Here is a 13,708-nt window from a genome sequence, read left to right as displayed (position 1 = left end):
TATGACTTGAGTGTCAGTTGTCACTTTCACTACTCGCTTCAAAGTTCAAAGACGTCACTCACTTCACTAAAGTTAAAGGCAAAAGAATTAAGCCATACAGCCTTGTCTTTTTTATTTTGAATATACTTTAGTTTGAACGGAGTTTTCTGTGTGTGGGTTTAAGTGTTCTGTGGTTTGAACTTTGAAGTGGTAAAATTGTGACTTGTGACCCAAGAATATTTAATTTAATATGTAAAATTCTCGTGTCATGGTGTTAAACTTTGAACTCCTCCGAAACGGCTTGACCGATTTTCATGAAATTTTTAGTGCATATTGGGTAGGTCTGAGAATCGGACAACATCTATTTTTCATCAACCTAAATGTTAAGGGTATACACGACATTTTAATTTTTTTTATTTTTTTTTACATTTTTTTTAAATTTGTTTGATTATGAGTCAGCATTAAAAAATACATACAACTTCAAATTTTCACCCATCTACGATCAACAGTTGCTTTTGTATCTTGATTTTAATATCGGCAATACAACGTTTGCTGGGTCAGCTAGTTATAATATATAAGTCTTGTTGTGACGTACGCTTTGTAACTAAGTATTTTTAACTTTTGACATGATTTTGTGATGCTTTATTTCATTATTTCAGTCAATTGATTTTTGATGGAGGCTAGACGTTTGCTAGTCCTATAGGCAGATCAATGCAGATGTACTGTACCTAACTCAGAACTTTCCCTAAGTACATACTTTATATTTTCAAAAGTGTTCATCAAAGAGAATATTATAATCACTTCGTTTTTCATAAAAGGCGTTAGGTAATAAATAATTAGGGTGACAGTAGCAAGTGAAAATGCCAGTTTGAGCAAAAAAACTTATGTGTTATAAATAAATTAATGTAAATCTGTAAGTGCTCTTTATTTGGTTCTCTCCGAAATTAAGTTGACTCTATCCCCCTTATTCATAATAGTCTGCTAACTTAAAGCATTGCTAATTCTCACTCTGTCTTCTTCTATTGACCTAAGTCAGAATGAGAAAAAACACTCGTAAGCGGCTGTTTTAAGTTAGCGGACCATTATGAATAAGGGGGTATATTTTTCATGGAAGGTATGGCGTATGGCGATAGGCATACTATCGGTCGTTGATCAACTGGGTATACCAAGAGCTGGCGGTTAAATAAGCTTCCAGATTATTTGAAGCCTGTAGTCCTCCCGAATAAGAATGAAAATACAATCAGTTATAATCATCTGTACTCGCTAAAAATATTAATTTTTTCTGGTAAGCATAGGTACCTACATCATTTAAATTTTATTATTACAACGGCTTTATTCATTTCGAAGTCTCTTGCCACTCTAGCGCCATATTGGGGGCATTTGGAGTTGTTATTTTTATAGCTTGAAGTTTGACACTTTTTCAACGGTTCCCCTTGACCTAAATATGTCTTTAAATTGCTTTCTTCATGACTCGCCATACAAAAAATCCGCCAAATATTTTTTATGGAAGTGGAGGACAAACATCACCATGTGTTACCTGGTGGTACTGGTGTGACAGTGGTCACACCAGACAGTGGTCGCGCACACAATCTCTTGCAGTTTTCTTGCATCAAAGTTCCTCGAAAACCGCACTGTAGATGAACCTCACAACTAGATAGCGGGGATAATATCCTAATTTGTGGCGTGTCGTGCGAAGGTTGCAGGAATCAGGTCCAACAACTCAGAACAGTCTCCATGATAATGCGGTAGAAGAGACACAAAGAAGTGATGTCTCTACGCAATGTCAAGTGATCTAGCCGTTCACAGAGCATTGGATATCCCCAAAGCTATATACTGTCGTCATATGGTTTGAGCTGAAGCTGGGGTGTACCAGAGCAGAGATGACAGCAATACTCAAACAAAGGGGCAGGGCTTGATGAATTGCCATATTCTATGATACATAGATATGACGAGGGGTATTTTTAGTGGTAAATGCGCAACCTTGAGTCTGGGAGTCAAATTTGGCAAGGTTCATATTACCCCATTCCGCGACGTTCTCAAGAGAGGACTCGATAGAAGACCATCATCTTCCGGAACTCGTCATGTAATGTCATCTGCATAGCCATGATTGTTGGAAACACCCAACATATCATTGTTATGCAAAATAAGCTTAAATTGAAGATATATTTCATAAAACAATTATATTATTATGATTTAATTGTACGGTAAAAACACATTACATCGGTATTTTGCCTTTGCGTATTGGATGATAATAACGAATATGCAACCTTATGACAATAAAACGAATTGTTATCGATAAATTAGTAATATACGTCAGCTATTGCTCGCCGAGTATTTTACGTTATTAATTATTAATAGTCTGAAGAATTATACGATCCTTAATTTAAACTTTTATCTCATAAACTTCGTTGAACTCGTACTTAAAGAGCCTACTCAAGACTGCATCTGACAAAAGCGCAGTACATACAATATTTAATATTTTTCACTCACCAAAAATGGACAATAATTCCTACTGGGGTTCTTAATGCGAATTATGGTTTTGACTTGTTAGCTTCAGCGATAACGTTATTAATGTGATTGTCGATGATACACTCCCCCAGAATTATGATGTATTTCAGGTTTTAACGTTCATTGTGCGCTGTAGGGTTTATTCTTCAGTGAGTATGAGCATGTGATACGATTACCTCTGTGTGTCTGGACTGTCTGTCTGGAGTTTTGAGTTGAACAGGGTTAAAATCCAAGCTGGATTGGATGAGTAAACCAGCATAAACTTTTATATTTTTCATAAAACAAAGAAGATTACAAAAGCGAAAATATTTGTTCATGTCATTAAAAAAAATATAGAACAGCACTGGGCCCAGAAGTGAAACTTGCGGGATACCACTTGTTTCACATGTCCACCTAGATTTATAATTAATTATTAACGGCTGTAACCCAAGTTATGAAATATTGTAAGAAATGTAATAATAAGGTAATGAATGATCTATTAATTATTTTTTGTCAGCAGTAGATATAAACTACTAGACTAAACTAACGTAGTATTTTTTTAGTGAAATCCCTCACTACTGGGCTTATATTATAATACATATATTTAAATTTGTATCAAAATTTATGAACGATAAGGGAAAAATATCGAAAAAGCGCATACCTACTCATTCTTAAACGACAGTAATATTCATGGTTTGGTTCCCGCGTGTCCGTTTCATCTTTCAATCCTACAATTATTATAAAAAAGTAAATATTTAGGTTTGCATTTCCCTAATATCTAAAATCGCAATACGCATGTACAGTTTTAACGCATGCGCCGAATTGATCGTATAGCCCGTGCTTTATCAACAAAACATTATTCCAAATTTGAATCAAACCTTTTATTTAATGCAGTGTAAAAGCAAATAAATATTATCAAATTATGAATAAAAATATAAAATTATTTTTCACACAAGCAAGAACAAGGGTCAACCACAATTCTGAAACAGAAAAAAATATTAACACACAATAAAATCAAATATATTAACAATAGACTAACAGCACCTTTTATGGTAAGTAAATTACTAAAGAAACCAATTCGAATGAATAAACTAAATTTTAAGCTCAATAAAATGTACCATTACAAGTTTATAGTTACCTATAAACTGCTACATTTGTTTCAATCCTCCAAATAAATCATTCGTAACTAACTATAAAAATTGTATTTCATAGGAATAGCACAATAAAAAATGTGTAAAAGAAGATGATAGCGCCTTAAAGTATAAATGCAGCAGAACAGATCACAACGATCAATGGCACAGATACGCAACGAAAGACTCGTAAGTTATCATACCTAGTTTTTATTTAGATTACATAGGGTTTAACATAAACTGTTATAATGTAGTTGAAGTAATAGCAACCCTATTAGTTCTACTACATTATTAGACTCAGATTATAAGGGAAAGAATAGATCATTCTGAACTTCGATTTCTGGTATTTCTGGATAAGTTTGTTTCGCCTTTTTACTTAACATTTGTTAACCACCCTGCTCGTTTGTTTGTTGCATAAAAAAAGACACTGAAAGGATTTTGAAATGTACGTAAAAATCACCAAATTATAAATAAAACAAACTCACCTGAGTTTTATGTAAGTAAACTCTGAGCAAAGTCTAAGCACGCTTTATAGATCTAAGCCATGGGCCTTGTTTACACACAAGGAATGACGACGTACTAAAGCCAGTTAAAGGTCTCCCTCTAATACGATCATCCGCCTTGCTGAACCTACTGTTTCTCGTTCATTCCATATCTTTCTTTCGGCATTGTTCATTATGTATGGGGATACGGCCTTATGTCTCAATAGTTAAGGTGACTAACGTATTGCGGCAACGCACAGAAGTTTTGGATTTTAAAATAATATCCTTAGAATCTTTATACCTCAACAATAAACGTGCAAACGTGTGATGCTGTGGTGTACGGTTTGCTATTATCATATGCGTAATAAAGTAATAGACATATACCATAAGTTCATTAAGACTTGTTGTAAATCAGCCAGATATTTGAGTACATGTCATTTCACGTCAAATATACTATTTTGGTAACTGACATAACTATGTTATTTTAATATTCGTTTGTATTTTGTAAAACATTGAAACATCAACGCATATGAACGAATACAAAATGAGACGGTCTAGCCTTATTAGTAATTTGATTTTATTAATATGACGAAGAGATGTTTAACCTTGTCTGCCCTGTTCAAATTAAAGATATATGTCAAAGCGGTTGGAACTCGGTGGTTTTAATTTGTGTGGGTAAACCCATAGGTGTTTACCATTATGTGGTTTAAATTGTTTATTCTGTCATATTTCAAATATGGTTATTCTTTCCAGTGGCGCTGGCGGTGTCAATGGGCTGTTGTAACGCTTGCTGCAATAGGAATTGTACTGTACAATGCTGCCGCGAACTTGTGGCTACTTCGACCAACAAACTGCTTCTACTCCACTACTTCACTACCTCAAATCATAGAACAGACGTGTGAGCCGTGCTTAGAGACCGCCCCAAACTCAATTGTTGTTGACGACCCGATTTCTCGGCTTGATTTAAACTTAGGCAGATGGGATAACACAAGATCTTACAAGCTCTTTGACTACGCCGCAGTGGGAGATATGTATGTTGATGCGTCAGCAAGTCGGCAGGTCGCCTTGGCTACTCAGAGCTCTATCGAAAGGCTACACGAACTGCTCGCTACGACAGCGCATTGGTCGGGTCCAGTTTCAGTAGCGGTTTTTATTGTTGGTGACGAACTGCGATTGCTAAGAGCATTTACGATGTGGCTCTTTAGATGTCAACCAGAGTTATACTCGAGAATGGCAATACATGTGGCTACGCCAGGGTTGAAGCTAGCAGTACACGGGGAAGTACCAAGTTGGGCCAGAAACTGTGACGCAAAACCTTCGCTCATGGGAAAAGGTGAACCGGATTCGGCTTGGCGATCTAGACATCCCTATCCTCAAAACCATTTGAGGAATCTTGCCAGAAAAAACTGTCATTCGCAGTACACATTTTTGGTAGACATTGACATAGTCCCTTCTAAGGGGATGGCTGAGGAGCTGGATATTTTTTTTACTAAAACCCCTAAATGTGAGTTATGCGCTTACGTAATACCGACATACGAGTTAGACACACGAGTTGCAAATTTTCCTGTGAATAAAAAAGCGTTGCTAAGGCTATCGAAGAATAAATTAGCAGTGCCGTTTCATAGAAGAGTATTTATATACAACCAGTATGCCTCAAATTTTACAAGGTTAGTACAAAACTATTCCAAGTGAGAGCAAGATAAGCATTACCAGCAGCATTCATTCACAACCTAGGTGCTTGTGTACGGGTGCACTTATTTAAATGTTGACCATATAAGAATTGTTCTTATTTTTAATCTTACGATTACGGTTCTTACACATTTTTTGACCAGATTCTTCCTTAACGTCTATGTACATTGCACTGCTCGTATGTATATTGTATCATTCATTTAAATATTTTCTGAACTGTACTTCCCTCGATGGTATCGGTAGTATCAATATGTGTAACTATGAAATATAACGTATAAGTTTGGAGTCGCATTAAAACGTTTTTTCGATCGAAAGCTAAAGTATAATACTAGATCTATTCGAGACGATAATGTGCACCGAGGATCTATAGATATGAAAAAAAAACAATTACGTTAATTTTTATTTTTGCGCAGCTATCATAACATACACAGTAGACGAAATTAAATCTTGCTAGCTGCAGCAGGTTATTAGACATGTAACCAACAAAAGCTATCAAAGGTGCTCCGTCCTTAATTGCTCAGAACCCCCGATCCAGAAAAACAAATAGCAAGTCTGTGGAGGGGATAACAATTTTGAGCTGGTAATGATTTCATGATGGTTTGCCGGTGCTATAGATGGGAGTCAACTGGTGGCAACGAGAGCTTGGCAACTCACGTGAGTCACAACGTGACAAACTTCGAGCTCCTGTACGAGCCGTTCTATGTGGCGTCGGACACAGTGCCGCCGCACGATGAACGCTTCCTGGGCTACGGTTTCACTAGGAACACCCAGGTATGTTTCCCATCTTGAAAAATCTCGATTAACAGCAGTGCAGAGGATATTGATTTTTATTATAACATGTTCCTGTTTTTGCTTACACATATCAGTCCTCTTATTTTCATGATAGGATCAATGTCCGAAACACTGTAAGTAGTTTGAAACACTGAAGTATAAAAATTTAATTTGGTATAGACTTATTGAAGATAGTTTTGCCAGCTATATGATACATTCTAAATTGTTTATGACACCTAAACTCGGTTTTCGTGAACGTGCTACTATACTAAATAAACCGAAAACTCAGTTTGAAGTGTCATTCGTGAAATCAGGGCTAAATGCCAGTGACCTTGAGCGAGAGTCGCTCCCCGCGACCACACAAGGTACCCATCAATGAACATTTTTTATTCCATTAAGCTAATTAATCTTTCGATAGAGATTTTATAATATTACGATGGATTAAATGGCCTTCAAGGTTTTTGAATACAGCAATCGGCAGTTGATTCCACAAAGTGGCTGTGCACGGCAAATATTTACTTGTGAAAAGTAGGTAGGGTTAGCCCAATGCTGCGGGTCGAATTTTCTTATTTTGACGTAGTGACTGGTGGAGAAATTCGGCTATATACCTGCCTCGGAGTAGAGGTAGTATTTGGTGTAATCACGGGTTGTAAGTAATGCTTTTAGAAAGTACCACTCTCTTCAATTAAAAATCTGAATTTTCCCCTGTAGTCTCTAAAATATGCTGAAATTCACAGAGAAATATATGTTAATTCAAGCAAAACGTACCTACGTGCATTTCTTGGAATTGTATGAAATCAAGTTGAGCAAGTCTTAAAATTGACATTAAATATAAATGAAACCGTTATCTGTAATCACGAATAATTCAAAGCTGGAATTACAAACGTCACTGAAAATTCGAGTGTTACAGGAATGACCGCTATGATTCGAGTTATTTCCAGCCAATAGAACAACGCAACAATGGCGTTTGTGGTGTGACGCTGTGATTGGCTGTTTGCCAACGCGGATTACCCGGGATGACCCCATTCCAATGTTTTGATTCCAGTGTATAGTGATAATTAGATTGATTTCATGGAAATGACAATACTCAAAACGAAAGAATTTCAAGAAAATAACGCTTGTACCAAATTATCGCCTGGGCCCCTATACAAACATGTTCTTTTTCATTCCATTGATTTCTATCGCCGTTGTTTTTTGTAGACCCAATCTTAGACATTGTACCAAATTGTCACTGTACATGCGCAGCAGTCAGAGAGTCTATAAATAGAAGTTGCAAAAGACCTCTTGAAAGTGGTTTAGACCTTAAGAATACTGTTTTATATTATTGTTTATTAACGTTTACTGTAACGCCGTTGATAACCAATAAATAAATAAATGTCCAGACTACGCGGATGACTTGCGATGATTTCGTTTTGACGTTTAGCAGCTTATAGTAAGGTTTATAATAGATAGGTACAGGAATTTATGGAAAAACAATGGTATGTCATCAGCTTGTGCGCATTCGTTCGAAATGCCACGAAGTATTCCATTATTCACACAAGTACCGTCCACATTATCTTTCTGCGTTCCTATATTAAAAAGTTAGCTATTATGTAATTGTCCCATATCCTTACAATGTAGCTTGTAATCACAGAACACTTTTACTGCTTGTAATATCGAACTGAAAACGATTCACAGATTTACAGCCCACTAGAGTTTGCGACAAAAAATATATTGCGTTGATATCGCCCGCCTCCCGCCGCCCGCGCCGCAATAAATTACTGCTTTTTGTCCGCGCTCGTCGCCTCGCCTCGCCTCGCGCTCCAGTAATTGGTCACAGCGTAATTTATAGATGGCGCCCCTTACTTATTGAATGTATCCGAATAATGACTTTTAGGGAGTTTACAGGAGATTTTAGAGTGAAATAAAAGTCTGTGTACAAAAAAACTAAACAAAAATTAACTTATTGTGATTTGATCAATCGGCTCAAATTTAAATAAAAATAAATAGCGCGTCCTAATTTAGAATAATTTGTAAATCATGTTTCTTTTTAATTATTATAATTGAATCAAGTCCAAATTCAAAATTCTTTCTCGCAATATCCTAGAAAATTTCGAAAGCTTTCTATGAGTTCAAAATTTTTCTAAAATCAGCCCAGAAATGGCTGACAAACAATTTAACACAGAAATCAATTGGACTCATCCGGTGGGAGCTCCGCTCAGCTTCGCTTCGCTCAATTATAATTCAAATCAAGTCAAAAATCAATGTGAGACAGTGTATATTTTTGCACCTAACAAGACTTTTTTTTCTAGTTTATATTATTTCTTTTTCAGTTTTGTGTAAAAGGTAGAATCTTAGGTACTGTCTCGGACACGTTGCTAAAGGATAATGCAGTACGTAAGTCGGTTGCCATTCCCATAATTATTGGCGAAAGTTTCGCTGTGTTCTACTTTCCTTATTCCTTAACCAATAGGTAGTTAATTCTCTGTTAGAATGGAATGTACTGACTAATAGTCGGACGACACAACTATCTTCATAATTATTATAATCTCACGAACATTATGTGGCAGCTTATAATAGTATGACATAAGTTGTAGGCGAGCGTCTTGAACACATCCATGGAGCAGAGCCAAAGTATGCTATTTGGCAATAAGCTTCACAAATCTATCGCTGCAAACAAACATCTGTCAAGAATCGGGAGATTTTACGCGTTTCCGGTCCTTATATAACTAGTCCGGCCATCAAATATATTGTTGTCTTAAAAACTATGTTCGAGATTACGATAATTATGTTAGGAATTATGATAATTTACTATTTTAGATAGGTTAATATTGAATCACAATAATGAGATGGGGTATTAAATAAAATGGAATTGCAGTGATGCATCCGAAGGTCATTTTCAACACACTTCAAAAGCTTTGTAGGTAAAAGATATCTTACCAAGAAATCACAGAGATTTATTGAATAATGACTGAAGACTGTCTTAGATTAGCTGAATGTGCTCAATAAAATATATATTTTGTAACAAAAGTTACGGCCAGACTAGATATTATATACTTAGTTTGGCCATAAATACTGTTACAAATAAAAATAAAATATTACATTTGAATTTGGAATCTGTCATTTTTATATGATTGTCCCGAAGACATCCGAAGCTGTATGGGCTTGAGCCCTTATATTGGACGAAGAAACCAAAAAATATATATATATGATTGTTCATTGTATAGTTTTCTCATTTTGGCGCCAATACATTATACATTATTTTGCAATATTTTTAAAATGTATTGGGGTGATAAAGATAACCGAATCGCTGTGATTGCGTTACACAAAGTAGATATGGAGCCAAATGCAATTTTTAAATCTCTACCTATGCTTGGTATTAGTAAAATGTTTGTGTACCAGGCTATTAATAGGTACAATGAGACCTTCTTTGTTTGTGACAGAAAAAGATCTGGTCGTCCACCTAGTGTTCGTACGAAAAACATGGTCAAAGTAGTAAGGGAAAGAATTCGAAGACATCCTGTCTGAAAGCAAAAGATTTTATCTGGGGGAAGTAGAAGATAGCACCTAGGACCATGTCGCGTATTTTAAACGATGACTTAGCTTGTAGCCTATAAGAGACGTACTTACTGGTCATTTCTTAACTGATAATTTAAAAAATAATAGGGTGGTAAAATCGCTACAAATACTGAAGCGGTACGCAAAGGGAGGTCACAGAAAAATATTGTTTACGGATGAGCATTTTTTACAATTGAGCAACATTTTAACAAACAAAATGGCCGTATTTATTAATCGATTTTGAACACAATCAAATACCTAGTTTGTATAAGTTTGCTAATTTCAAGTACACGCACCTAAGTATCGCTGATCTAAGGACGATGAATACTATCCCTTCGTGATACAGTTTTTACTAGTACGAAACGATAGGCTTAATCAGTTTAATGACAGCCACTAAGTTACCTATACTAATGAAAGTTAACTTTGAATAATAATTAGTTATATTGTATTTAGTTAATTGTATAGATTAAGAAGCTGTATAACGGTTGTTTTCATATTGTGTTAATTGTGGACATTTTGTATTAAATACGTAATATTATAGAGCATTCTGTGTGTTGTGCTTGTAACCGAACGTTTAGTTCCCTACGCATGATGTACGAACGACAAAAATAGAAGCGACGTGTGAACTATTTGTTGTACAAAATACAGCTTTAGACATCAGGGACTAGACATTTCTAATGATACATGTAATATGATATTTGTCTTATGTAATAGAATAAGGATCATTTTTACTACAATCGTACTTAACACTACCTTTTTTATATAAGAGGAGGCAAACGGGCAAGAGGCTCACGAGATGGGAGTGGTGAGGCAACCGCCCATCGACTTCCGCAACAATATGTGTCAGGAAATGCGTTGCCGGCCTCTCAGGTGCTCGGGAAAACAGCAGCCGGTAATTAATTCTACAAAGTGGCTGTGCGTGGCAAGAAATTTCTTGAAATACGCGCGGTTGTGGAATACCAGACGTCAACGTGATGCGGGTGGTATTCCACTTTGCATTTTGACGTAAAGTCCCGTGGTGGAATTCGGCTGCTGGAATCAACCCGAACAACTCCTCCGAGCTCTCCCGGTGACAAATGCGGTAGAAGATGCAGAGATAACACACATCTCTACGCAACGCCAAAGAGTCAAACCGATCGGGTATGACTTGATCGTCGATGATTCGAGTTGCTCTTCGTTGTATGCGGTCAAATGGAAGAAGCTGGTACTAGGGAGCACCCGCCCAGAGGTGAGAAAAGTCTGTATTTCATGTGAGGCTGAATTTGCGCCTTATATAGTTGCAGGCGGTGGCTTATAGTGAAGTACTGTCTCGCCTTACTGAGTATACTAAGCTTCTTAGAGGCCAGTTTGGCCTTCTCTTCCAAGTGACCACGGAACTGAACGTCACTCGAAATATCGACGCCAAGTATGCCGATACAGGCTGTGGCAGTTTGGGGAGTGATCTCGAATCGAAGGGATACGACAAAGGGAAACTTTTTAGTGGTAAACGCACAAACTTCTGTCTTCTTGTAGTGGAATTGGACTTAATTTTGTCAGCCCCATTTCGAGACTGTAAAGCATAGCCTTGAGTTCAGACACAAGTTTGTTCCGGTTCTCGTAGACTATCCCGGGACATGTTGGCACGGCAGGTGTACGAAGCATACCCTGTGCTGTTTTCTGCATAGCAATGAATACTGCTGATTTGCAACATAGCATACATATGCAGTAGAAACAGTGTAGGGGATAGGTAGCAGGCCTTGCGGGCCACCAGCGTTTATGGCTTTAAGTCAGAGCTTGCACCGTTGAGAACAACCTTGATGCTCCGATTCAAATTCAAATATTTTTATTCAAAATAGGATTTAAAATCACTTATTGAACGTCAAAAACCATTCAAAAGAGACTGCCTCAGACCTGAGAAGAATGGGCGCAAGAAACTCAGCCGGCTTTTTTTTTTATATAAAATATGGATTACAATGTATCGTACAATAAACATTTATAATAAAAGAGCCTGAGGGTGTTCGCTTTATTCTCAGTCCGTGGTATCATTAAGAAAATCGTTTATGCTATAATAACCTTTCCCACACAAACGTTTTTTAACAATTCTTTTAAATTTCGTAACACATTTGTTTTGCACATTTTATGGGATCATATTGTAGAAGCCCAACAAAACCCTTACTAACTCGACCCAACCGAGTAGTAGGCATAACAAGTTTATGTTTGTTCCTCGTGTCAACATTATGAATGTCACAGTTTCATTCCTCAATGTGCTTATGAACATACAGAACATTATCAAAAATGTATTGAGAAGCAACAGTCAAAATGTTTATTTCTTTAAATTTTTCTCTTAATGATTATTTAGGACCTAGGTTATAAATCGCGCGAATAGCGCTCTTCTGCAGCACAAAGATAGTATTAATATCGGCCGCACTGCCCCATAACAATATACCATAGGACATTTTACTATGAAAATAACTAAAGTATACTAATCTTTGGTCGGCCAAGAAGCTAGTGACCCATTTGCACAACCTTTTTTAAAAAAAATATGTTTTATAATAGAAGTCAAAAAAATTATGAAAGTACTGCGAGATTAGAGAGGTTAGTCATTGTTCGTAGTTATTGTTTTATTCTTTAGTTTTTTTTGGTTATTAAGAAAGAACATAGTAATTTTTTTTATCAGCCTTTTGCTTGTGGCATTAATTTGTTAAATTTTTTCAAAAATTGTTTTCAAAAGTTTTAGTTTAACAAAGGATGAATATAATACTATTAAGCATGTCGAGTTAGCCTGTAAGTGGAGTATACAACATTATAAAAGAATTTTTAAATGTATCTATAGATTAAGATAGTTGTATGCACGTTGGCTTCCTAATAAATAAATAAACCTTTCGGGAAGCCCACAGGATGGCAGTTTCGCTATAAGCGCTTTATGACTCACTCGATCGAAGGCCTTCGCTATGTCCAAACTCACCGCCAACGCCTCTCCCTTCTACTCAAGCGTTTGCGCTCATTTATGGGTGAGATATGCAATAAAATCACCAGCTGGTGCTCCTCTAGGTACCCAAGAGCTGGCGGTTGATAATTGACTCCATTACTTTGGGGACAATGGAGGTAATGGCAAAGGGGCGGTAGTTGGACGGATCTAAGCGTACACCTTTCTGAGGGATCGGCTGCACTTAAGCCGCCTTCCACAATTTCCGGGACTATGCCTGATGAGTAGGAGAGCCAGAAAAGACGGGTAAGGACCCACGGAAATTCCGCAGCACAATCAGGGGAATGCCAACGGGCCGACTCGATTTATTAATGTCCAAGGTGAAAAGCTCCCTAAGCACGGCACCATGCCGGAATTTTAGCTGCGGCATGTATGAGTCCAGTTGGACGCGAAGAGGGAGCTCAGGGTGTCAGCTTTCTTTTTCGCGTCATGGGTCAGCGAGTCATCGTCCATATGTGGCAGTGGCGGAACGTCTGACTGGCAGAAGTTTCCTTGGACAACCTTGGCGAGTGATCAAACGCACGAATTCCCGAGGGAAGGCGTGCAAGTCTCTCACCAATTCTGCCAATGTGCTTCGACTTCGCTTCAGCAATCATTCATTTGAGGGACCTGGAGGTATGATTGTAGTGTTTTTGAGGTTCGCTGGAATACACATCCTTAGATACCAC

General features: G+C 37.1%; 1 protein-coding gene across 3 annotated transcripts in view; it reads left to right on the top strand.

Moving 5' to 3' along the window:
- The first annotated feature begins 3,312 nt into the window (after positions 1-3,312).
- Positions 3,313-13,708, top strand: part of LOC126977086 (beta-1,4-glucuronyltransferase 1) — a 30,168-nt gene continuing 19,772 nt past the window's right edge. The window contains exons 1-4 of one of the 3 annotated variants that reach the window (XM_050825779.1): positions 3,313-3,518; positions 3,679-3,785; positions 4,832-5,745; positions 6,382-6,538. In XM_050825779.1, the coding sequence (XP_050681736.1) occupies positions 3,732-3,785; positions 4,832-5,745; positions 6,382-6,538 (1,125 nt within the window). In that variant the 5' untranslated portion in view covers positions 3,313-3,518; positions 3,679-3,731. Of the gene's footprint in view, positions 3,519-3,678; positions 3,786-4,598; positions 4,750-4,831; positions 5,746-6,381; positions 6,539-13,708 lie in introns of those variants that run through there. The other 2 variants (XR_007732145.1, XR_007732144.1) reach the window with 2 other exon arrangements.

The sequence above is a fragment of the Leptidea sinapis genome, chromosome 43 (genome assembly GCF_905404315.1).
Source record: "Leptidea sinapis chromosome 43, ilLepSina1.1, whole genome shotgun sequence".
In the NCBI taxonomy this organism is placed as follows: Eukaryota; Metazoa; Arthropoda; class Insecta; order Lepidoptera; family Pieridae; genus Leptidea; species Leptidea sinapis.
This window is presented reverse-complemented; position numbering and strand designations above follow the sequence as displayed.